Source organism: Glycine max, chromosome 11 (assembly GCF_000004515.6).
Source record: "Glycine max cultivar Williams 82 chromosome 11, Glycine_max_v4.0, whole genome shotgun sequence".
Taxonomy (NCBI): Eukaryota; Viridiplantae; Streptophyta; class Magnoliopsida; order Fabales; family Fabaceae; genus Glycine; species Glycine max.
This window is the reverse complement of record NC_038247.2, coordinates 5890164-5915198: the sequence shown is the minus strand read 5'-3', so window position 1 is coordinate 5915198 and position 25035 is coordinate 5890164. Positions and strand designations below refer to the sequence as shown.

The 25035-nt window shown below is 33.7% G+C and overlaps 4 protein-coding genes across 5 annotated transcripts; 2 read left to right on the top strand and 2 right to left on the bottom strand.

Annotated features, from left to right (window-relative positions):
- The first annotated feature begins 309 nt into the window (after positions 1–309).
- Positions 310–3362, top strand: LOC100808608 (L10-interacting MYB domain-containing protein). Its single transcript, XM_003538835.4, has 3 exons — positions 310–452; positions 1277–1630; positions 2774–3362. The coding sequence occupies exons 2-3, from the start codon at positions 1277–1279 to the stop codon at positions 3314–3316; spliced, it is 897 nt and encodes a 298-aa protein (XP_003538883.1). The 5' UTR covers positions 310–452; the 3' UTR covers positions 3317–3362.
- A 1877-nt stretch (positions 3363–5239) lies between these two features.
- On the bottom strand, positions 5240–9748 carry LOC100808077 (protein ALTERED PHOSPHATE STARVATION RESPONSE 1). Its single transcript, XM_041006643.1, has 4 exons — positions 8622–9748; positions 8181–8389; positions 7590–7813; positions 5240–6324 (listed from the first exon to the last, which is right to left on the bottom strand). Exons 1-4 carry the CDS (start codon positions 9328–9330, stop codon positions 5541–5543), a joined length of 1926 nt encoding a protein of 641 aa, XP_040862577.1. The 5' UTR covers positions 9331–9748; the 3' UTR covers positions 5240–5540.
- A 1015-nt stretch (positions 9749–10763) lies between these two features.
- On the top strand, positions 10764–13320 carry LOC100806101 (L-ascorbate peroxidase 3). The gene is made up of 9 exons (XM_003537596.5): positions 10764–11026; positions 11118–11242; positions 11324–11373; positions 11563–11628; positions 11718–11766; positions 12424–12506; positions 12607–12686; positions 12781–12883; positions 12994–13320. The coding sequence occupies exons 1-9, from the start codon at positions 10914–10916 to the stop codon at positions 13165–13167; spliced, it is 843 nt and encodes a 280-aa protein (XP_003537644.1). The 5' UTR covers positions 10764–10913; the 3' UTR covers positions 13168–13320.
- Positions 13321–15713: 2393 nt separating this feature from the next.
- On the bottom strand, positions 15714–23495 carry LOC100807543 (histidine kinase 1). 2 transcript variants are annotated; one of them, XM_006590665.4, is made up of 13 exons: positions 23110–23495; positions 22693–22935; positions 21544–22344; positions 21151–21398; positions 20654–20813; positions 20419–20545; positions 20218–20307; positions 19378–19563; positions 19193–19262; positions 18921–18963; positions 18448–18588; positions 16758–17927; positions 15714–16268 (listed from the first exon to the last, which is right to left on the bottom strand). In XM_006590665.4, the coding sequence occupies exons 1-13, from the start codon at positions 23350–23352 to the stop codon at positions 16053–16055; spliced, it is 3738 nt and encodes a 1245-aa protein (XP_006590728.1). In that variant the 5' UTR covers positions 23353–23495; the 3' UTR covers positions 15714–16052. The 2 variants fall into 2 exon arrangements, with proteins under 2 accessions (XP_006590728.1, XP_006590729.1); XM_006590666.4 differs by having other exon boundaries at positions 21544–22341; positions 23110–23492.
- Positions 23496–25035: the final 1540 nt, after the last annotated feature.

The following is a 25035-nucleotide window of genomic DNA, read 5'->3' as shown; positions in this document are numbered from 1 at the left end:
ATATTTAAGGAAACAAAATATTTTATTAACACATAATAAAATAATTAAATGAAAATGAATAATACCTAAATCAATTATAAATAAATGTTATAAACATAAATCAATAATATAAATAAAAAATATCCATTGAAGATTTATAAACATGCATTTACGTTTTTTTATAAAAATATTTTATTTATTAATGAATAATATATTTTATCAGTGTATTACTCTTGTATTATTTGAAATGAATATTTCACTAAATTATAATTATAATTTTCTTAAAATTTTCCCAGTGAATAAATTAAAATATTTAAACTAAAACTAATCAACAAAGCGTTTACTTTGCCTAACCTTGTTTAGAATTATCTTGGCAGCAGACGAGGGTTGTTTTCAAGGATTATCTGTTCTTCTTCCCGTCGTAATCTCAACGAAGGAACAATCTTAACCGGAGAGATCGGGTTTTCTCGTAGGTAATTTTTCCTTCTCCCCTCTGCTTTAGGGTTTTCAAAAAGGTTTATAAAAATGCAATTAGAGAATCAATAATCGAAATCACCAACATCAAATGCCCATACTGAAATATATCCGCTTCCCCTGATTCTGAATGATACAAAGTTTACGTCTTTACCCTTTTTCGCTGTTTGGTATGCTTGCTGGCACTGTGAATCATACTTCTTTGTGGGTTTTCTTTGACTTTTTGTGTCTTCCTCGTACCAAGATTTTTTGTCTACTATGCTGCCCATTTCACCAGTGCAAACCATTCTCTCATTTATCGTCAATGTGTTGGTTTTGTGTTGAATGCACTTTTTGATTCACCACTCTATGCAGTGTGCACCTTTACTTATTGTTAGCCATATTCAACTCGAATCCTATGGCAAAAAAAATAAAAATAAAATAGAATTCACAATGTGTTTGGAATTGTGTCAAAGTGACTAAGACCCACATTGAGGCTGAATCTACAGCGCGTGTTTGGTGATGGATTGATCATGTGTCGTAAATTTTAACGGGCATACATAGAAGCTACTTTTATTTGCTTAAGAATGGACACACATCCCTTGTCCTAACAGTAAGCATAAGCAGAAGCTATTTCTATTTGCTTCAGAATGGGCACGCATTCCTTGTCCTTACACATGGACAATATGTTGCATTGAGTTAGATGTCATTTCTTGCTGTGTGAAATGTGAATGCAGTTCCAAACACCTACGCACTCTTGTTATTACCATACTATTGTGTCTGCACGGGTATTGTGTGTGTTTATGTCCCTCTTTATCAAATACTTATGTACATTAAACTATAGATGGCAGGCCAACTTGCAAGATCAAGAAGACTAGAAACTCAGCAGCAGGATCAGTCAAGGGCTAAGTGGACGACATCACTCACCAAGATACTTGCAGCACTGATGGTTGACCAAGTACATAAAGGGAATAAACATAACAATTTATTTAATAAGAAAGCATGGAAATATATTTGCGACGAATTTTACAAAAAAACAGGTCTGAAGTGGGACAAGGAACAACTCAAAAACCGATATTCGGTCTTGAGGAGGCAGTATATTATTGTAAAGTCCATTCTTGATCAAAGTGACTTTAGTTGGGATGAAGCCACAGGATCTATAACAGCTAATGATGAAATTTGGGCTGAATACATCAAGGTATGTTTCTTCATCTTTTATTTTGTTGTTATTAATTAAATATCAAAATATGGTGCTGCTGAAAGAATAAACTTTGATCATATGACATATGGTCAGTATGACCTTTCCTTGTAGACTGTTTGGTTTAAAGAAGGGGAGGAGAGGAATGATAAATTATTGTATGGTCTAGGACCATGTGTCCATGGTCCTCAACGATCTCCATGACTCAACTGAGTTTTATTAACTATTTCATAAATTGAAAAACTTGACTGCATGTCACGTGGTGGTCTCGGACCATACAATAATTCCTCATGGAGGGACAACTTGTTTAATAGAGGAGGGGAGGAAAAATAAAATATTTTACTATTATACTGTCATGGTAGATAGATAAAGACAGTAAACTCCAGTGTTCAATTAAGTTAAGGATGATTAAATTATAGCACAGCCCATAAACTTAAAGTATTTTTCTTCTCTTAATTTCCTTAACATTGGAGGGAAGACAAAAACGGGGAGGTGTGGATTTTGTCCCCTATATTTACCTCCTTTCCCTTTCAAATATTTGAACTAAACAAGCTATTAAGTATTAACGAGGATCAACATTCATGGATGCTTTATATGAAAAATGTTTCTTAATTTTTTTTTTCTCACCAAGCTGAAGATAAAGCTTAGTAGCCGGATTAGCCCATCTGAGATTAATTTGAAATTCTCTAAAAATTTGCTTTTCATTTTAATGATAAAATGTGGAATAAGTGTTGTTAACAATTTGAGAATGTTGTGGCATAATCTGTCTTTAAATTGAAACCCTGTTACTTTTTAGAAGAATTCTAGCAACACATTCTTTATTGTTGGGTAAAGTATTAATCCATGCGGAACCCATGAAGCATGTGTTCGGTTTGGATTATTTTGGATAAAGTATTTTTTTAAAGCTCTTAGGAGATAGAAAGAAAATAATATTTTTCTTATTAAGTATAACTAAACACACAATAAATAATGAGACCAACTTTGATTTCATGAGGGTGTTGAAATGAATGTGTTTATATATTACTGGCATTTTGTTGTAGTTTCTATTATAGCTTGTACGGTAGGATATCTTTATCACTGACAGGAGATGTTAGCTGTGCTCTATAAATATACTTTATTAACTTTTTTTTTTTTAAATTACAGAAACATCCTGATGCTGAGACTGTCAAAACCGGTGGCTGCTCAATCTTTAAGGAACTTTGCACAATATTCTCCGAGCCAGCAACCAACGGCAAGCATGAATATTTTGCTGCATCTGAGGGTGAACATACTTATACAACTCTTTGTCCAGAGCCCTTGAACACACACCAAGAGGAGTCCTCATCAGAATCCCAGGACGAGGAAGATGCTACTAATGACTTTCAAACAGTTCAACCTACTACACCTACTGCAATTTCTACCCGCAAAAGAGGGCGTAAAGGAATTGATGATGCTATTGCAGATGCCATATTTGAGATGGCGTCTGCTTCAAAGATGAGGGCAGCTGCCATAGAGCAACAAATTGCTAGATTTAGCATGGCTGACTGTATTAGGGACTTAGATTTGATGCAAGGTGTTGATCAACAACTGTATTTTGCTGCTCTAGAGCTGTTCGACAAACCTAATGCAAGGGAGATATTTTTGTCGCTCAAAAGGGATAAACGTTTAACTTGGTTGCGTCGCAAGTGTGCTGTTGCATCCAATTAATCTTGTACATGCAGGATGAATAAAGAGGCAAAAAATTTTTTGGTCAGAGTTTGATCCGTTTGTGTTAAGTTATTTATGATTAAATAGTCTCATTCATATCACAATACTTCCTGAATTATTAATGTCAATGTTAAAAAAATATATTACAGGACACCAGTCCATATTTTCAAATATGGATCAATGAACTTGTAAAGAACCTGCCAATAATTAATTAGTTGAATTGCAATTGAATCAAAGTTAAAAGTTAAATTGGTAATTGCTAAAGGAAATTTTTAACATACACTTGCTTTTTAGGAGGATTTTTGTAAGTTATATATATATATATATATATATATATATATATATATAAAGTGCTTTTGCTAAGTTTTTTTAAGGTGAGTGTAACTTTCAAAAAGCATTTTTTAAGAGAAAAAATTTATTCACAATATGGTCAAAATAACTTAACTTTTAAAATAATTATCTTTAAATAATTTTTAATTTTTAATGTATACTTATTTTTTTTAAAAAAAAGTATTTTTCACCAACGACAACTTTGAATTTTGAAACTGCACTGGAGGTGTGATTTGTTAAAATACACATTTCAAAAAATGAATACAGGTTAGCAAATCTAATAATTAAATGTATATTTAATATATTACATAACATCAAATAATAGTTATATAAATTAAATTATGTAAAATTTTAAATTAACAAAAGATTATCTAAGATAAAATTTTCATTTTCATAATACAAAGTTAAAATAATAAGATTCATTATTTAACAAATATGTTATAATAAAATTTCTCAAAAAGCTTAAAAAAAGGTATTTTTTTTGGAAGAATTGATATAAACAGGTTTTATCTAACTAAGTTTTAATTGATTTTTTTCTTCTGAAAAAAATAAATGATTTTTTTTAACACTCTAACCCGTTAGTTTGACCAGCCAAATTTTTTGTTGGGAAAACTCCAACTCCCACGCTTCGTCAAGTTAAAATAAAATAGACACTTTGTAATTAAAGGTAGTAATGGGAGTACACGATTGTAATTCTCTAATATGAAAATTCTTTCACTATACAAAATAATAGTAGGGTTAAAAGAATGTATTTACAAAATTTACTCAATCTAGGATGACTCACTCTTGAGAATAGAGACTTCTCAATCTATTTATATTCTCTCTCAAGGAGACTCTAGTGGATTCACTCTTGTCTTGAATGGTTAGGAATGAAAGTTTCTACCCTTATTTATACTACTCCATCTCCACAATGAATGATGGAGATTACTTATATCCTATGGTAGAGATTAATTCTCTAAAATGCTCCACATATTCTAGGAGTCTCTACACTTTTCTACTCCTTTTCATATCATTTATACTCTTCATAAGGTTTCACACATCTTGAATATTCATGAGGTTTTCACATTCTGTCACAAACTTCTATAGAATTCTCCACTACTCTAAAGTTTCTCCAAAACATTTTAAAAAAATTTACATTTTTTTTTAAAGTTCCAGAATTTTCTAAAATATCTCCAATTCAACATTTTTAAATCCATGACATCAAAGCCATGCGGTCAGTAGTAGAATCGGATTTGATTTGTTTTATCCAGCAAACAAACGGAATATCACATTCAGCATTTCATAAAAATAATTATTGAAAAAATCCATTATGACCATTTAACATTTACATTTTTATTTCAAATTTTCGGTTATTAGAAGAAGGATTTTAAATCCATTATAGAGTAGGTTTGGTCGGCAGTCCTCGTACCAAATTAAATTCCATTCCGCACAAATAATTGCAACAAAAGAGTTCTTGCAGGAAACGTGACAGGATCAGTGATTCGTTTTATTTTATTGGTTGAACGCATTGACAAGACACGCACGTTAAATGAAAGATCCATATTATTATTCCTTAGCAAAACGTACAACTTCGCAACAAACTTCTCAGTACTATAATCATCAAATTTTCTCCACTATATAGAATTAATTATATTAACAGTACATAAAGAAACCAATTCAAGTGAAACCCATGATAAGTGCTTACGGATAAAGATTCTACACCAAAACTTGCCCAAAAAAAACGGTGAATTAGATTGCACTCTCCCACTGGCCTCCACATAAGAGTGGGTTTAGGAGAAGTATATTATATCATGATTCATGATATTGGTAGGTGTAAATGCAATCTAAGGATATGGGCAAGGGTGATGATCATCATATTCATCTATACATAACATATCAACTTGAATTCTCTCCCTTACGGTAATATTCTCTTCACGTCATGCTCCTGTTCAGCAGCTTTGGCTTTGTTGTATACAGACTCAAAAACCTCCATGCACACACTTGAAAACCCCACAATCCCTTGAAACACATGAGGGCAACCCATTTGCAAGTTGTTCAGTGTCATTGCCCTCGTTACACTCACTGACTTGTCGTATTTGCTCTTCTCTTCCTCTGCCTTTGCTCTCAAGGCATCCACCTTAGCGCGCTTCTCGGTGACCGGGTCCCTGGTTCTCAAGCTACCAGATGATTCTGGCATGGAGTATGGACCATACTTGCACTCCAAGGACCGCAGCTGAACCACCTTCTTCTCGAGCTCTTTGAATGCGGAATCTGACTTCTTCTTCTGTTTCTGCTCCTCTGCCTGTTGCAGTACAATGGCATGAATAACTGTCAACAAGCTTTTTATTCCTTCGGATGCTACCTTGTCCGGAATGCGGTCGACGGCGAGGTGCCATTCTTCACAAAGGGTGTATATCTTAGACTCCTCGGGGGTTCGGTTTAGAGGGGTTTTGCTGAACTGGAAAAGGGTGAGCCTTAGCCAACCTGTGAGGGATTGGATGTAATCGCGGTGGGCCTTGAAGAGGTTGCAGAAGGATTGGTGCCACTGCTGTACTTCAAGCTCCAGCTGAAGAGTTGATTGCCTGTGAATCTCAGATGTAGGGTTTTTTGATGGTATGGTGTTGAGGTACTCTAGCTGCTGAACTATGTGCTTTTGGACTTGGTGACACTCATACATGCTTCTCCACATGCACATTAATCTGCAACATAACAAACACACAATGCTGAGAAAGGATTATTTATTTCTTTCTAAACATTATTATGATAAACTTATCTATAAACACAAGAAGAAAATGAATTAAGTTTTTTTTATAAGTTAAAATCAAGTTATGAGTCACCATTTTTTTATCAGTTAGATGAGAGAGTTTCTATAAAAATTTAAGTACATAAATTGATTTAAACTTACTGAAGAAAGTCAATTTTTTTCACTTTCTCATTTTCTTCTTTTATAAGTGTTTATCCAAAATATTTATGAAGAAATTTATCTAAAAAAATAGTCTGCATTCTTGTATTGTAATGTCAGTTATGCCACTGACAATGAATATTTATGAAGCAAGTAAGCAACAATGATGTGAGCCAGGACAACTATTCAGTGATGAAAGTAAATAAAATGGTCATCGAAGAATTTGAGTTTTAAACCGTTCGACTAGGGTCAAATTATGGCAACAGTTTTGCCTGTTCCCAACAGAGAGTATATCACGTTTTTCAAAGTGTCCCTTAACTAAGTATTGTTTGTACGCGTTGCCAAAGTAAAAAGGATATCATGATTTATGAACAGAAAACACAGATAAGAATCATCAAGCGGGGACCATACCATCCCGTCCATTGGTACATGTATATCATCATTTATCCAATTGAAAGTCCAATGGGAAATTATATGATACAATAATGTGACTAATGTCGAGTCCAAGAAATAGGGGATTTAGAAGCGAAAAGCCCTGATCCTAAGGAAACTAAACTTGATCAAATATGAGATTTTTGGGCCGTATGGATTGTACTTGTCACAGTCAAGCGGGTGGTCAGGTTTGTCTTCGCCGAAAACAAGTTTGAAGCACAAAATTAAATCAGTGAAAACTATAAAGCAGTCAAAAGCAAAATAGTTTCTACTGTCACTGATGCTACGCATGTATATATTCTGACCCAATTTGTAGTTGACTTTCCATTCTATTACATATAGTAAAAAGCTTTAACTCAGTTCCTTGAAACAAAAGCGAGCTCCCACGTCTTATGCATGCCATGCCTCTTAGCTTTTCCCACTCCCACCATCAAGCTAAGACCCCAAAAGGGTCCCAACAAAAAAAAAAATGCATCCCTTGCTTTAAGATTCAGTTGCTTATATGCTACTAAACAAGTGTTTTTTACTATTGCTGGATAACTTTTTCCTTTAGCTCATGACCATCAATCCCATTTGTGACACAAAGTTAAGCTATAAAAATAAAGTGGACTCTAAAATGAGAGAACTTACCCTTTTACAAGCTCAATTAGTTGAGGGTAGAGCTCTACCTCCCTTAATTTGATGATTTCAGAAGATGTACTATCAATGGCCTGAGAAGCTACCATCATTTGTGACTCTAATTTCTCCACTTCTTTCTTTGTCTTCTCTGTCTTCACATAGTCTGCTCTCTTCATCTCCACCTTCCTTAGGAGTGCCAGCTTCTTCTCATGCTCCATCTTTGTAGTCTTAGCATTCTTTAACCCACCAAAGCAAACATTAGAAAAGTTAAACAACGATTAATGGGAATTATCCAATTATCATCTAATGAATCTAAAGAAAAAGTCGGATTTCCTCTTCAAGTGATTTAGAGGGGACTCCAAAAGGGAGACAAGGAAATGCAAAATTGAACTCAATCTAAGTAGATGAACACATAACCATAGCACCAATTACTTGTAAAGAACAAGACTTCTTCACCAGACCCACACCAAATTTTATGCCCAAAAAAGAGAAATCCTCTCCAACCTTTATTTCCCTTTCCTTTTCCTTTTATTATTATTATTATTATTATTATTATTATTATTATTATCAAAGGAAGCTCAGCTCAGCAAAAAAGCAACACACCTTGACCTCTTGGTACAATTTCTTCTCCCATGCATGTAACCTCTCCACAGTGGAACAGTGCCCAACACTTCCAACTCCATTAACCCCAAAAGTACCACCAACAGAAACAGGAGTTCCCTCAGCCAGCTTGCCAAACCCATTCAGCTTTGGACTCGAACCCCAAGCCCACAAGGACGGACTCAAACTCCACCCATAGCTGTGCACTTTACCTACCACAAACAACAATTACAAACACAACCCTTCAAAATCCAAAAAATCCTGAAGAAAAATTACCAACTTGAACAACATACAAAATCAAACAAAAAATAAACAAGGGGGTCAATTCAACATAAGGTTAACTCCCATTTGCCACAAGCAAATCTCAGAGAGATTCACACCCCACAAAAGGGGTTAACACCTAACACTCAAAAAATTGTTACATGCAAGTGAAGGGTGGCTTACATGCTTTACTGTTATCAGAAAATCCAGACTTTGGAACTTCAAGGAGCAAAGAAACATGAGAACCAGCATCAGCAGCTTTGAGAAAATAGTCATCAAGCTCCTTGATAACTTCAACAAGATCCTTGGTACTGTTCCTCGACACCACCATTGCAAGCTCACTAGGTGTCTCCTTGGAAAACCCGCTCACCGCAGACGGCGGCGCCGTCACACTCGCCGCCGCCATCACCACCACCTCTGACCCTGTGGTGGTCGTCGCCTCCCACTCCTCCTCCGTCACCGACCGTGAAGCCACCGCCGTCGCCGCCGTCATGAACGGGTCCCAGAAGTCCCAGGTGGAGGAAGACACCGGAGGAGGCGGCGGCGGCGGCGGCGGAAGGGCGGGGGAGGAGGTTGTGTCCGAAGTCCACGTGTAGGAACTAGGACTCATCGGAGGAGGAGGTGGCGGCGGCATGGGAGTGGGTGTTCGTGGCGGCGGTGGCGGGGGGATGGGCTGAGGGCGCGGCGGAAGGTGGTGGTGATGGAGGACGGTGGTTTCGGCATTTGCGAACTGAAAGAGTGCAGAGCCAGTGGCGCGGAGCGAGCGAATGTACATAACATGTGCAGCGGAAAAAGCGTGTCTTGCTTGCACGAACTGCTTCATGTAACGCTTTCTGGCTTTGCAACGCGACACCGTTTCTTCCCTCTCTATTTTGGAGTGGCAGCAACCCATCTTCTCTTTTTGTTCTGATGGGATCAGTTTGGTTGAGTGAGGGAAACGAGTAAAGGTTGGTTCGTGTCTGTGTCTTTTGCTATGCTCAAAAAATGGGGTGGTGGTGGTGGTTCTGCAGAAGTTGCCTATTTTAATGCCCTCGAACTCTGGCTTTGGCTGGCAAGAGCCAAAGGTACTTTATTTTTGGGTCAAAACTCAAAAACCTTCACTTGAACTTGAATCGGAATCTCTCTACTCTAAAGTAGAGAGAGATAATGCAGTTTACTAATTAAGGAATGGGGTTTTGTTGAGGATTTTAGGTTATGTGATGTGCTGCATTTTTCTCTCTCTCTCTCTCTCTCTCTCTTAGTAGAGTGGCAGCAATGGTAATGGAGAAAGAGAAGTAGCACACAGACAAGAGGCTTTGGGCAGAGAGCCTGCAATTAAAAAAGACAGTAAGTTTTATTTTTATGTTTGGATTTAAGTGGACGAGAATACCCCTCTCCTCTCAGGGCTTATACTGTAATTTAAGGGGTAATTTTCTCTTTATGAAACATGAAGTAACATGCATGTCGCAGGGCAAGACATACCCTAAGGGTCAGTGCCAGATCAGATGCACGGATGGGGGATATCCTCCAAGGCTCCAACAATTTTAAAACAGTGTATTTGGGTTCAAGATTAGGGATCTCAAACAGATTCTCTAATATATATTTTTATTATTAATTACTAGTTAATATTTAAAAAATCAAAAGCATAAGCATAACTTCATTAAATAAAAGTAAAACTTAAAATTGGGTGATTTTCATTAAAGTACAAATCAATATTAAGAAATATACTAGTAAAGAGTAGTATATTGAAACAACATATTACTAGTATATTTTTATTTTATTCATGTAATAAAACTATATAGTAATTTCTATTTTTCATTACTCTCTCTTATTTTATAAAAAATTGTATGAAAATAATATATAATATTTCTCTTTTAGCATTTGGAAGTAGACATAAAGGCCATCTCGTCTCATGATTCTCACCCGTGGTTTGGGATGGGAATTGTTTCAAAATATTTTCTATTGAACAAAGAGTGTTACTTTTTCAATTTGACAAGCAGGAATGTCGCATAAGTTTTGATGTTATGAATAGTATATTACTTCTTTACAAACTTCACCGGTTAACTTACCTGTCCCAACCTTTTACTAATAACTATATATATCATTTGTGTTGCATGCAAGTTAGAGTCTCTATTTTATATATGATGGTACTATGGTAGTTTATAGTTCCAGTCATAACAATGATTTTATAAGAAAGCAACATCTAACTTTCATATTAATCACGTTAATTAATATTATTGGCTGTTAGAACTGAATCTTCTCCTTGTGAAGGAAACAAATGAATGACGACAGCAAATTCTTTATCTCTAGCTGCAGCAAAGTAATCAAAGGAATAATGAAATCCCTTACTTGGAATACCAGCATCAACATCAGCTTCCTGTTCTCTCTCGCTACATATAAAAACCCTTCAAACGCAAAAGCCTCTCCACACCTGCTCCTTCCTCTCCCACAAAACAAAGTGCACGTTGCACCTGCAATTTATAATTAACTTGTGCAATGGCAAAGCCTAGAGTTGATGCTGAGTATCTGAAGGAAATCGAGAAGGCTCGTCGTGACCTTCGCGCTCTTATCTCCAACAGAAACTGCGCCCCTCTCATGCTTCGATTAGCGTACGTTTCATTTCTTTCTCTATATATCCATATATTTAGAACATTAATTTCATATAGCAAACATCTAGTGACAATAATATATAATTTGTAGGTGGCATGATGCTGGTACTTACGATGCTAAAACAAACACAGGAGGCCCTAATGGTTCTATCAGAAACAGACAAGAGTTGAATCACGCAGCAAACAAGGGACTGGAAACAGCACTTGCCTTCTGTGGTTAGTTTGATGAAATTAAATTCTCTTATATTCTATCAGTTTAATCCTCACTGATTTAGTTTTGGTTTCTTTGGATAATAGAGGAAGTGAAGGCCAAACATCCAAAAATTTCATATGCCGACCTTTACCAGGTTAATTATTTTTTTAGTTTTGGTATATACATACACACACACACACACACACACATATATATATATATATATATATATATTTCTCGTGATAAGAAACTAGTTTTGGTTTCGGTATCTAATTTTTTTCCCTTCATTGATATTTGGAGTCATAGATTAACTTGTATATCTGTGATTGGATTTGTATTTCAGCTAGCTGGTGTTGTTGCAGTAGAAGTTACCGGGGGGCCAACTATTAACTTTGTTCCCGGGAGAAAAGTATGTTTCATGCGCAAGTTTTGTTTGGTCTCTTCGATAACATTATCTTTAGATTTACTATATACTACTTTTCTTTATTATTATACTAGGATTCATTGGAATCTCCAGCAGAGGGGCGTCTTCCAGATGCCAAACAAGGTAAATCGATCACTGTGCTAATTGTTTCGTCTCCAGTTTTTTTCTGCCATTCCTTCCCTTGATAAAAACTATTTTGCGACCTTACTTTTAATTTATAATAATACTCCCTTATGTAAAATGTCACACTAATTAGGAAAACAATCTTTGGACACTTAGATGCTAGAGAGAAAGGAGAAAACAAAATGAATTATTTTTAACAAATACAAAATGAAGTGTTATCCAATAACATGGTTACTTAAAAAGTCAATTAACGTGAAAAGCTCTCCCATGGGTTGGCTCTGCTGTTGTTCAATAGTGTTACCATTTGACAAGAGTTGAATTTTGCAACCTGCTTATCGTATAAATAGCCATTTCATTACGTTAAACGTTGTTCAATACTTACTAGCTTTGACTAAAACTTTTGGAGTAGCCAAAAGCCTATGAACAATTTTTTTTTTATATGTATATAATTAAGGGGAGCCAAAAGACAAAATGACTATACACTGACACTTTTAATTATAACTTATATCATAAATTTATTAATTTTTAAAATAAATATTTAAAATTAATTCAAATAATGATTTATGATTAGATGATAATCAAAAATTATTTTACAGCCTGAAAACACATGGATAAATCTCTTCAAAAAATTCATCGATGTATATGAAATAATTTCAGGTGCGTCGCATCTAAGAGATATCTTTTATCGCATGGGTCTAGGTGACAAAGACATTGTGGCTCTATCCGGAGGTCACACTTTGGTAAAAACAATATTACATCCTAAAGTTCTTTAATTAGTATATAGTTAAAGTATACACTTAATCTCATCCAATTCACTTCAATTGTTTGTATTCGTTTAAGGGTAAGGCACATAAAGATCGTTCTGACTTTCATGGTCAATGGACAAAGGACCCTTTGAAGTTTGATAATTCCTATTTTGTGTAAGATGTTCAATTACACTACATACGTCAATTGTTTGTTTATTTAAAATGTATAAAAATAAAAATAATTGAAATTTCTCGTAACACTAAACAGGGAATTGCTGAGAGGGGAGTCAAAAGATTTACTGAAGCTTCCCACAGACAAGGCTCTAGTTGAAGATCCTAATTTCCGCAAGTATGTTGAACTATATGCGAAGGTAACTACAGACAAAGAGTTGAAAACATTTTACTGTCACTATTTTTTTTATCAATATAATAATAAAAAGAATTTTGGTTCACACTAATAATTTTCAATTGTACTATGTAGGATGAAGATGCTTTTTTCTCAGATTATGCAACCTCACACAAAAAACTCTCAGAGCTGGGCTTTATTTTCAAGAATCATCGTTCCATATTGGCCAAGGGAGTTATAGGAATTGCTATTGTCTTAACCGCCGTGATCTTGGGTTACTTACGTGAACTGAACAAAAAAACCAATTGAAGAGACTATTATTAACATAAATGTTCTAGTCCCCACAACAGGACACTTGTTTGATTTTCTTCTTTCCCACAAATAAAAAAGCTTGTATATAATTGGTGCACTTCAAAAGTTTCCAAATGTCCCTTAAATATAATCTTCATTTTATATCTTTAATTATGTTTTTATCTAAATAGGTTTATATGTTACTTTTTGAAAATTAATATCATGCAACGGTGGACCAATCATAATTTCGGACTTCAAGTGGTAAAATAAAATATCTGCAACTAGAGTTAAATAATAAACCAATAAAACTCCTTCCCTTGCATTTTAATTTTTAACATCAATCAAGTTTGTTTAGCTCATTTAAAAAGCCATTAAATCAAATGCTTATTATTTGGTCAAAACCAATAATTAGTTATAAGTTTGCAATTGTATTTTCTTGGAGTTTCTCAAAACTCGTGAAATAACATGCATGTTAATTAGTATAGTAAATATAAAAAAAGTTTAGATTAAATAAAATGTGTGAGTGTTATAAATTTATTGAATTATTTTCAATTCCTACTAACAAAAAAAGAAGAGTATAATAAATCCTAAAGAAATATTTTTTTTTACTACAAATCCTAAAGAAGTTTTATACCTGTTATTTTGAATATTTAATTAAAGGTTAGACACTAAAATCAAAGATTTTGATATATTACAATTTTTTGACAAATAAATGTGAGATTTAAAGTATTAAAATATAGATTAAATATATGAAATTTAAATCTAATTTTGAATTGAAATTTTTTTAGGGATTTTGAATTTTTAAAATGTGTAATTTGAAGATATGGAACGCTAGATAATCAATCATTATAAGTGAGAAGGAATATTTTTGAATTGGTTATTAAATAATTAAATTTAAAACTAAGAAATATATATTTGAAAAGAATAAAAATTAGGAATAACATTTAAGTATGATAAATAAAAGTGATAACAACTACTAAAAATGCTTTTGTTTAAGAAAAAAAATTAAAAACGTTATTGCTAAAAATAATTCTTAAAATTATTTTTATTTAAGATAGTTATTCTAGTTCATATATACAGAAGATAAAATATATTTTCATGCTAAATATGCAAAATAAAATGGTAATAACATATAATTTTGTATTTATAAGAATGACTTAAAATTGAAAATGAAAATTTTCATGAAAATATTAGCAATGAATTTGTTTGTATAAAAATTATGGTCGTTCATTTAAAATATATAAATCTTAAAAATTGAAATTAAATAAGTGGTACATAAATGTAGTGAACGCAAAAATTTGTACTCTCGAATTCAACTAATCACCTATCATCATGAAAATGAAAAATAAAATTTAGGTGTGTGAAACATCCTAACCCAATACATACCAAAAAACCAACCATAAGCCTAATGCTTCCTATGGTTCGAGAACCCTCCTAGTGAGCATAAGACCTAATGTAGGTGTGTGAAGCAAAAAATTATGACCACAAAATCGTTAGCAAAGATCATCACGATCCAAAAGGATTCAATACAAATGTGTCCTTCACGCATCATCACACAAGAAACACTATCATGATCAAATGAGAGCCTTACAAATATACTTAATAGTTAATACACTTAGTGCCTCTTGAACCATAGTCGATATTGTCTTCACCTCGTTAAGGAGAGTGTCAACCTTCTCTTGAACTTGAAGGGTCTCAACCATGTCCTTATCCAGCTCTTCCTTTTCTTGCCTTAAAACAAGCTGATCAAGATGAACAAACTATGTTGCTACCCATCCAATACCTAAAAACTTCCAAGATGAACCAACTTTTTCTTGCCAAAAGGTTTCAAGGTGTCCTTCATTCATAGCTTAAGAGATCTCTTGATATAATTATAGTTTGGAGGAGAGTAGATGAATCTCTCCTTGTTTTTGTTTTCTTTTAAATATTACTTTATCTCAAATGATCTATTTTTTCCTCTTCTTTCCATAGATGTTTTATTTTTCTTCTTCAACTAAGCATTTTTTCAAGTCAGCAAATATATCTTGAATTTCAAAAAAATAATTTTTGACTGAATAATTTCAAAAAATATATACGCGGCTTATTTGACAACTCTTTATTAGATAGATTTTCCCCCCAAATGCAATTCAATTATGGAAATCATCTTTAAAAATAATCTAATCCAAATAACATAACAAGTTTTGAATATTTTAAACAATAAGTCAGTGTTAATAACGCGAAGTAGATGGGGACGATGATTTAAACCATAATAATAATCAAACAAGTTGGTGTTATATAGCCTCTTTTTAACTTACATATATGGTTTCTAAAAAATTATCAATTGATGTATTAATTTAATTGATTAATGTATTGTATTAATAATGTGAAGGTCGATCGTATTGTGAAACTTTGAAGGAAAAAACTCAATGAATCCAATAATCTATTCTATTTCATTATTGCATAAGTGTATGATAATAAATAATATCAATTAATTTGATATCCTACCGTCTTGAATGTAACGAAGGAAGGGGGAAAAAGTATACTTACATGCTTTCAGAAAACTTCTCGATTTAACACTCATAATCAAAATTCAAGGCAGATTGCTTACATATTTATTTTGACGGGGACCCGTAGTGCTTCTTCCTACATAGTAGTTAATATATTTATTTATTTATGTAAATACTAAATAGTACTTCAGAAATTGGGCCTTCTGCACATTGCAGTTCTCTATGCACACACAATAGAGCACTAGTATAGCTACTAAATGAGAGTAAGAGTCAGGAAAATTGGATTACATTTCTAGAATGCATATGTCAAGCTATGATTTCTTTTATGTTTATATAATAATATGCGGTAAACTTCTATACATTTCTAGTTGCCTGAGCCAACCCTTTGTTAGTTTGATGGGCCTTATGAGAGAGAAGTCAAGATGTTCTTTTAGTGAGTGAAAGAATGGTGGACACCATCATTTTGAAGTCAATTGGCTTTGTTAAGTAAGCATCCATGCCCACCTCCAGGCATTTGGCTTCATCACATGACATTGCATGTGCTGTAAGAGCAACAATGGGAATGTGCCTGCTTGTTCCCACTTCTGATTTCCTGATTGCTTTTGTTGCCTCATAGCCATCCATCTTTGGCATCTGTTTCCACAAAGAAGCAAAGAATCAAAATATTACAAACTCATATTCACTTACTGTAAAAAAGAAAATGTTATCTAAACACACATATATATTAACATTTGACTTAATTATACTTTTGTTCTTTGCTACAATTTTAGCTCTCTCATTTTTATCGTGAATTTGATTCCTTACTATTTTAAATTTAATTATGCAATTTTAATTTTTTTCATTAACTTGGCGTATAATATTTAAAAGAAATGTTAATTTCACTCTTTATGACACTGCCACATTAGCATGGATGCACCAACATAACACTACAATAGAATATCATATAAAAAAATTTATTAAAAAAATGGAAAGACTAAATTCACAAAATGATGATAATAAATAAAAGTACAATTAAACCTTAAAATTTTATGGTAATCTCTGTTGGTATTCTTTTATAAGCATGATCTGTGTTCCTAAAACTTTTAAAATTAAAGAGATATGCATTTTTTTTATAGCTCATACCTGACAATCCATTAGGATCAAGTCATATGGACGGCAAGTCGAAATCTCTGTTTGAGATCTTGTGTTTCTTTCCTTCTGGAGTGATTCTCTTCTACAGTCTTCAGCAGTGAACATGCAATTGAGAGCATCTACTGCCTGTTGTCCATCACCTACAGCAACAACATCTGCTCCCATTTTTTCAAGCATTATGGTAGCAACCCTTTGAAGTACTGGTGTATCTTCTGCAAGCAAAATCTTTAGGCCCTCAAGAGATTTCTTTCCATCTACTACTGCTTTACTTGAGCTGGTGACCCTATTTGTGTCCCCACATTCAGAATCTTCATCCTGATCTTCTGTTGAAATGGATGATGATTCTTTGGTGGATAGTGATTTAGGTTGGTTGTCTTCAGTGGCAGAACTGGAGCTGGGACTAGAAGATTCTTCTTTCCTCAAATTATGTTCTTCCAAACATTCATTTTCATTTGTTAATCTAACTAGGCAGTTATTCATATGGTGTGGTGATGATGGATGAGAGTTTTCTAGCTTCTCAACTGGTTTATCTCCATTAGCACTAACGGGATTAGAACCACTTATTTCTGATATGTCAGAATCATCAGAGCTAGCACCATCAAAATGAGTGGAATCAATCTCAAGAAACTCATGCAAATCACCCTCTTTCATTGTGGTCCTTGGAGCTATCATGTTTTTCTTTTGTAGCTCAAGATTTCTCTCATTTATGACAGCTTCCAAGATATGAATCATTTTTGCTTTGTAAAGGGGTTTGTTAACCATAAGTATATGCCCTTTCCTACGGAGCTCCATTTTTATGGTATTGGAAGTGTCATGGTTTAACATCCATACAAACTTTGCTCTACCAAAGTACCTGTGGAGGAAGTTAAACTGTTCCTTCCATATATCTGTACTCAAGTCAAGTAGTCCAATGTCAACAACAATGACAAAACCCGGGTTCCTCATATCTCTTATGTTGAGTAGTTTAGACTTCAATTCCTCTTTTGCTGGATAGTGTGCCTCAAAGTCAGTATTATGAACTGAACTTCCTGCATGAAAGAGTTCCCTCAAAATTTGAGTTAGTCCGTTCCAGTCAGATGCTTCCATTGTGCACACCCCGTTTTTCTGTAGCCACTTGGATGTAATTAATCGACCCATGTTGCCATGCAGAGCAAGCAGTACCTACATTGACAGTTATGTAACAATATATTTTTAAATATGAATTACTTTTATTTATAAAATCAAAGCAAAAGTCAATGCATTTTTTTGCTAAACAAAACATAATTATTTATGGGATTCGTATCCTCTTCTAATTTTGAATAAATCCTTTCATGTTATTGAATAACAGAATATGATTGGTTCAAGAAAAAATGGGTACCAGAATATGGTAGTGTTAGAGAAAGAAAGACATTATTTTCATTATATTAAGGATCTGTCATAAAATGTTTTCTCTCTTTAAGAAAATTATATCCTGTTATAGGATACAGGTATACAAAAAAGACTGGTGCCATTCTGCTTTTGCTTTGGTACTTACAAAGTTAACTAAAAGACTGCAGCAGCAGTTGCAATGTTATCAACTGTGCAAATTCTTTTCCTTTTTGGAGTCTCAGTAATGCTTAGTTACTACATACACAAACATGCACATAACCATATTATGTTTCTTATATAAATATTATTGGCCCAGAAGAGTGATTCTACTCACCACTAAGCCATTGTCTGTCAAATCTACTGCACACTGTTGTTCTGTGACATCCATTGGCGCACTGAGAAGCAAGCATAATCGCATTAGTGTTCCTGAGCCCTCCTTTTTGACAACCCTGATGTCTCCACCCATCTTGTTAACCTGCCACCCCACAGTAGTAGTGATCAGATCAAAGGAAATTATATTCAAATCTCCCAATTTATTCCAGAAGAGAAAAGTAAACATACTAAGGGAATTGATAAACCTTGACATGAAACCATACTCTTCTAAAGCAATGCTCTTGTTATTGTTCTTTTAATACAAGTTGCTGATTATTGCTTCACTTATCTAAATAATGTGGTCATATATTTGTGCAGTGCAGACACATTTTCTGCTTTTGCTTTTCATTGGACACATTCATTATGATTGATGAATGGTAATTGATAAGTGTACTTTACTTATGTGAAACTTTACACATTAAGGGTCTTACTCACCAAGTTTCTCACAATGCAAAGACCAAGACCAGTGCCTCCATGCCTGAAATGAGTAAAGGTTTCAGAACTCCATAAATCTTCAGCCCATAGCATTCAAAAGGTTTTTAAACCATAGGATACAAGTTTCATATCAATTTTGAAGTTTAATGACATTTAATGACAATCTCCTATAATAATATCATGTTCATTTTTTTAAGAAATATCATGCTCATTTGTTAGTTAAAAGTAAGTTATATAAGACTTTATCTTTGTTGAAATTTTAAATTCCTTACAGTCGTGTAGTTGATGGATCAGCCTGCTCAAAGCTTTCAAACACAGAATCCCATTTGCTTGGGTCAATACCTATATCACATACATAGGAAGAAAATCATTGTGGTTTATACTTGGATCGTTTTTTTATTTTGATACAAAAGGGACGGTTCTGTTTTGTTTTTCAGACAAGCTTTTAGGTTCATACCACAGCCTGTGTCGTCAACTTCAAACCAAAGTATCACTTTGTTATCTTTCACAGAAGTTCTCTTTGCATGGTTTGCATTTGGCCTCTCTATGCACTTTTGTAAACTCCGAGATTTCTTCTGGTCAAGAGGACTACCAACGTAAGAATTTTGGTTTTCACACCATCCTCGCAGAATAATATGACCCGCTGCAACACATTTGAAAGAGTTTAGATTAGTCTTCTATCAGAGCATTATTGATTCATAATAGAAATAGGCCCATTTAAAATTCTTTGGGATTTTGAGGGAACTTGCTAATGAATGTTGACATGATCACAAATGTCTTCAGCAATAGAAGATCACCAACTTTGATGCTTCCACACATTAATGAAGTTTATTTAAATAAAATGATACTTATTTTTTGAAAAATGAATAAAATCAAAAGATTATCGCTCAATACTTTGTTTTAGAAATTTAGGTAAAATTCATTATAGATGGAAAAAATAGGGTTCAGATAACCCACAAATGATTGACAACTTACACAACGTAGGAGCTAACTACAAATCAACCAAAACTAACTCTCAAATTGTAGTCCAGTCATTATGCAGTACTCCTCATAAGAGAAACACGCCTGAAAAGAAGAAGCCTTTTTATCACCTTCTAACCTCATGGTTCAGGAAATGCAATGGAACCGGCCAATGTTAAACTTTGTGACAAAATTTTGGGGGATGACCATGGAAGTCATTTCCAATAAAGCAATTTTAAATTTTTGCGACACTTTTTATTTCAAGCTGCTAAACATTTTCATATTGTTTTCATTACCACTATTGTAACAAAAGTAGAACATTAAATTGTTGACTTACATGGAGTAAACTTGATTGAATTGTTGATCAGATTTGCAAATATTTGAACCACTCTCGCAGAATCTCCACGGACTACCTTTGGCATATCATCTGCAGGATAACAGTTATTGGCTAGATGGATTAAAAGCTTGTTAAAAGAACTTCTAATCATCTACTTTTCACTGAGATTAAAATCTCTCATTACCAAAATGAGAATCATACCAGACAGGTCTAAAACAGTCTCCACATTGTGGTTCATGCACTGAACAGAAAACATATCTACAAGCCCTTCAAGTTCCCTTCCTAAGTCAAATTCTGCATCTTCTAGGACCAGTTTTCCAGATTCCACCTAAAAGTCTTGATACTATTAGGAAGATTTTGGCAGAAGTGCAGTGGTAAAGAAACTTGGAATTAGTTTTTAATTATTCTTGAACAAAATATTTAGCTAATATCTCACCTTACTCAGATCCAAGATGTTATTAAGAAGACGGAGCAGAGCAGTTGAACATTTTCTTATTTGAGTAACTGTTGAATATTGTTCATTTGTGAGACAGTCATCTGATATGAGAATGTCAAGCAACCCAATTACTGCTGCCATAGGTGTCCTCAGTTCATGACTGTAATACACCAAAGAAAGAAACCATGAAGCACATTTGTGAATTCTCAATGAAAAGATCATCTCAGACTTGTAAACCAAATGAAAAGATAGGTAATTAGGATAGCTTGAGTACAGTGTCATAAATAGGATATAGTTTATAGTAACCAATCAACATGTTTCATAACACAATAAGTTGTAGAAATACATAAAATATGTACATGTAATTGCCTTCAAGCCATTATTGATTATTGGTGGATAAATTGTTCCTTGTTCTCTAAATATTAAACTTAGATATCATAAATTGGATAAGCCAAGATCTTCTTTTATGTTTCCAAAACTATACTTGTAAAACAAACCTCATGTTTGCAAGGAATTGACTTTTATAGTTGCTTGATGCCTCTGCTTTTCTTCTTGCTTCCAGTTGATTTATCAGTTCTGCTCTTAGATTCATTTCCTTTGATACTCCATTTGTCAATATCAAAATGCAAACACATCCAATGACTAAAATACATAATGATGCAGATATCAGAATAACCAACGTTTTGTAGGCTCTTTCATCTACCTGCCCCATGATATACTTTCTTGGTATGATGATCACACCTACCTGTACAAAGTGTAGTTGGTGACTTAAAACAGAAATGAAATAGAGGCATAAATTTTACCTACAACATTCTACCTTATCATCAAAAGTAATGCTATTTGCAAGATCAAATGTAAGGAATAAGTGTAGCATGTATCTTCAAACTTACCAAAGGAAGTCTCTTTAAATTTAGGAAGAATGAGTCAATGTAATATCTCTGGTGACCTAGCTTGACATTCTCTACATGAATCTCATGACTTGGAGGAAAATTGTTCCCATAAGTTCTCTGTAACCACTCAGCTCCCAGTCGAATTACGTTGTCTTCACAGTCAACAGCCATCTTAAGCTTAGGAGGCTTTGTTGAAGTTTCCAGTAGAGGTGCACTTGTGGAAGTTGCAAGTAAGTAACCCTCTTGAGATGTCAAATACATATGGCCACTGTGCATCTCAACTAGCTCTCTCATTAGCTGTCCTACACTATAAAGTGCAGTTGTGACCCCCACAACCGCCATAATAGTCTTATTAGAAGAGTCCCAAACTGGCAATGCTGCTGAAAGCAATGGTGAATCTGTGAACTTGCTCACTGCGACATGCCACGAAGCTACACCGTCAGGCACTTGGGAAAGTCCAGCGATGTTGATCAAGTCTTCAGGTGCAATTTTCATAGCTTTTCCAATCTTTTCACCACTCACAGGGTCAAGTGGTTCTCGGTACCAGATTGAAGAATAGTTACCATGAAGGCCTTTATCATCCCAAGCTCGGTGCTTTGAAATGGAATTGACCTCATTAGAGTTGCTAGCACCCATGGAGTAATTTGAAAGATCAGAATAGATGTAAAATGTGTTGTTGTCCTTAAGATCTCTGTGGAACGCTTGAACAAATCCATTCTTATAATTGATAGTTATAGAGTTTAGAGCTTTTCGACTAGCAAATAACGCCCATGTTACAGCCCTCATCGCTTCATACAGCTGCTAGAGTTACAACATTACAAATGAGCAAGACATAATTGGTTAATATGGTAAGTGCTAATATTGTATCAAACACAATAATCCACTTAATAAATTTTATGATGCTGAATTTGATCAATTCAAACTGTTAGATTGAAAGTTCTGAATTCTGATCGAGTAAATCAACTACTACAAATAAAAAAAAAAATTGGTGCAATTTAAAAATCAGTTGATACCTTATTATATAATTTCACTTTAACATATATAACATAATTATTAATATACAATTTATAATCATCAAAATAATACTACATGATTCAAGCGTTAAATTTAACTTTGTATTTGTAAAAGGGTATGTGTCTTAGAGTCCACCTCAACTTGCTCTGCTTGAGTCGCAGGGTTGCTGTGACGTCTGATCACATACTGAGACAGTTTGACCTGAGCTGTAGTGATTTCAGAAGTAGAGTTTAAAATATTCCACATCCTCAAAACGGGGCGTTGCAGAAGTTCATAACGCAAACCATATGCCAAGCTGCGAAGTGATTTTGCTGTATAAATCTTGGTGAAATGCCATGTCAGTATAGTGAGCAACCCTATCAAGATGGCTAGCATCACCTGCATGAAAACAAAATAATAGTGTGGTTAGTGATTAATTTTTCACTCTTTCCATCACAACTAGTTTCTTGCCTTCACTTAGGTAATCTCTAATATAAGTAAGAAATAAGAATATGTTTCTACATGTCAATCTTTGAGTTACTAGCAAAACTTAAGGGAAAAAAAATCACTGACCATGATTGCTAGTCGAACCACAAAGACACTGTAGTAGGATGAGAGACAGTGACTACTAGCATACTGGAATTCTTCTTTTTCCACATCTCTGTGGAAAATTCTTCGACTCTTTGGGGTGCTGTTTTTGTTCCATGAAGTGTCACAACCGCATAATCTATGAAACAAGTATCTGCACTTGCTACCCATTGGAGAGTTTGAGCCTGGTGAACATTCAGAATAGATTTCGTCTTTGTTTTCTGCCATAACTCACTGCAGAATCTATGAGTATGAGGTTATAAAGCAACTCATCTGAGAGATTCCAACTTGTTTATGCTTGGCCTGTGTGTCAAACAGAGAAGCCTCTCTGTATGTGTGTTAAGTTTTCAATATATAGTGAGTGTGTGCGTATCAATACATTGATGATTTATTAATAATATCATAACATATTGTTTATTAACAAAATGCATTATTTTCTGTACCAAAAATAAATGCATCCTTTTATCTTTATAATGCATTCATATTAGACATACATTGAGAAGATCTTTTATCGCATTCCAATATTATACTGTACTAAAGAAAAGCAAAAGACTGATACTGATAAATGCTAAGCTATAAAACTTCCCCTAAAGAGTAAAAATTTATAACAATAACAATTTTGACATAAGTTAGACTAATTTGTGTGGTTTAAAGTTTAAATTTTAATTGAACTTTGAGTATGAAATAAATTGGAAAAAAATAATCATATTATGTGCATTAACCATCGGTTCTTAGTTTTTTTTTTATCTTTTATCTTTTAATTATATTATCATTTTTTTAATATTCTTATTCCTTTATTGAGTTTTTTTTACTTACTTTTGAAGATGTAAAATAATTGTTATTATCTCTCATTCCTCTTATTTCATAGTAATTTTTATGAATGATCAATTTTAAATCTCAACTGCTGATTAATATTTTTTTAATAAAATATATTAGCTTATTATTTTAATTTCCTAGATTGTAAAAGAAATACTAATTTTAAGAAATAGACAACTAAAAGAGGGATTGTTGGAGATCAAAAGGAAAAGACATAATAAGCTCGTTTTATTTCTGAAATTATCAGGCCATACTTTTATACCATCTTTCACTGGTGACATTTTCTATTACAAGATTTTTTTTTTTTTTACCTATGTCATGATTAGGACAAACTATCAATTGTAGTGAAGATCACTTATAATAGAATATAATTAGCATACACAATGTAAATGTGTTTCACAGTGTGGGCTAATCGCATATTGCTTTATATAGTTATTTTATTAATTTTTATAATAATTGTTTTAAAATTATATTTAATATAACTTTTATTTGATTAACAGCACAAGAAATTATACTAAGAATACACGAAAAACTCTTTTATAATAACATTGTAGAACACGAGTTGGATTTGAACTTAATTTATGGGGATTAATTAAGATTGATTAAGTCGACCGATTTCACTTATTAGACGATTTAATCAAAAGAACAAAATATAAGAAGGGAAACTATAGAGTATAGACGCTAAAGCATATACATAGTCCACAGTAATGCAATTAAAATCAGAAATAATGAAAAAAGATCTAACTGGGTTGATTAGTTAAACAATGAGCATGAGTTGTTATAAATTTTTTAATAGCTATTTTTGATTTCTACACATAAAAAATAGAATTAATGAATAACAAATTAATCTTATACTTTTAAAATTTAATTTTGTTGTGTCATTACGCACTTGTGTGTGGTATGGCAGTGCAGTAGCAAGAGGGTTGATTTTATTAAGTGGAGGTGTTTTATTCCTTATCCATGACGCTTATGGCTTTCATCAGATGCCACATTTGCCTCCCTTGGGTTGGGTTTGCCCAAAACGACCGTTGGCGTCATTTGAACCACACCTACATGTGAAAAGGGGACAATCAAGAAACCCCAATCACCAAGAAA

Coding starts and splice junctions, on each gene's coding strand:
- LOC100808608 (XM_003538835.4), top strand. CDS start 1,277: ATGGCAGGCCAACTTGCAAGATCAAGAAGACTAGAAACTCAGCAGCAG. Junction 1,631..2,773: donor TTTGGGCTGAATACATCAAG/GTATGTTTCTTC, acceptor TTTAAATTACAG/AAACATCCTGATGCTGAGAC.
- LOC100806101 (XM_003537596.5), top strand. CDS start 10,914: ATGGCAAAGCCTAGAGTTGATGCTGAGTATCTGAAGGAAATCGAGAAG. Junction 11,629..11,717: donor ACTTTGTTCCCGGGAGAAAA/GTATGTTTCATG, acceptor TTATTATACTAG/GATTCATTGGAATCTCCAGC. Junction 12,884..12,993: donor ATGTTGAACTATATGCGAAG/GTAACTACAGAC, acceptor TGTACTATGTAG/GATGAAGATGCTTTTTTCTC.
- LOC100807543 (XM_006590665.4), bottom strand. CDS start 23,352: ATGGCAGAAAACAAAGACGAAATCTATTCTGAATGTTCACCAGGCTCA. Junction 20,814..21,150: donor CAATTCCTTGCAAACATGAG/GTTTGTTTTACA, acceptor GGTGTATTACAG/TCATGAACTGAGGACACCTA. Junction 19,564..20,217: donor TTCAATCAAGTTTACTCCAT/GTAAGTCAACAA, acceptor AATGTGTTGCAG/CGGGTCATATTATTCTGCGA.
- LOC100808077 (XM_041006643.1), bottom strand. CDS start 9,330: ATGGGTTGCTGCCACTCCAAAATAGAGAGGGAAGAAACGGTGTCGCGT. Junction 7,814..8,180: donor AATTGTACCAAGAGGTCAAG/GTGTGTTGCTTT, acceptor GGTGGGTTAAAG/AATGCTAAGACTACAAAGAT. Junction 6,325..7,589: donor CTAATTGAGCTTGTAAAAGG/GTAAGTTCTCTC, acceptor GTTATGTTGCAG/ATTAATGTGCATGTGGAGAA.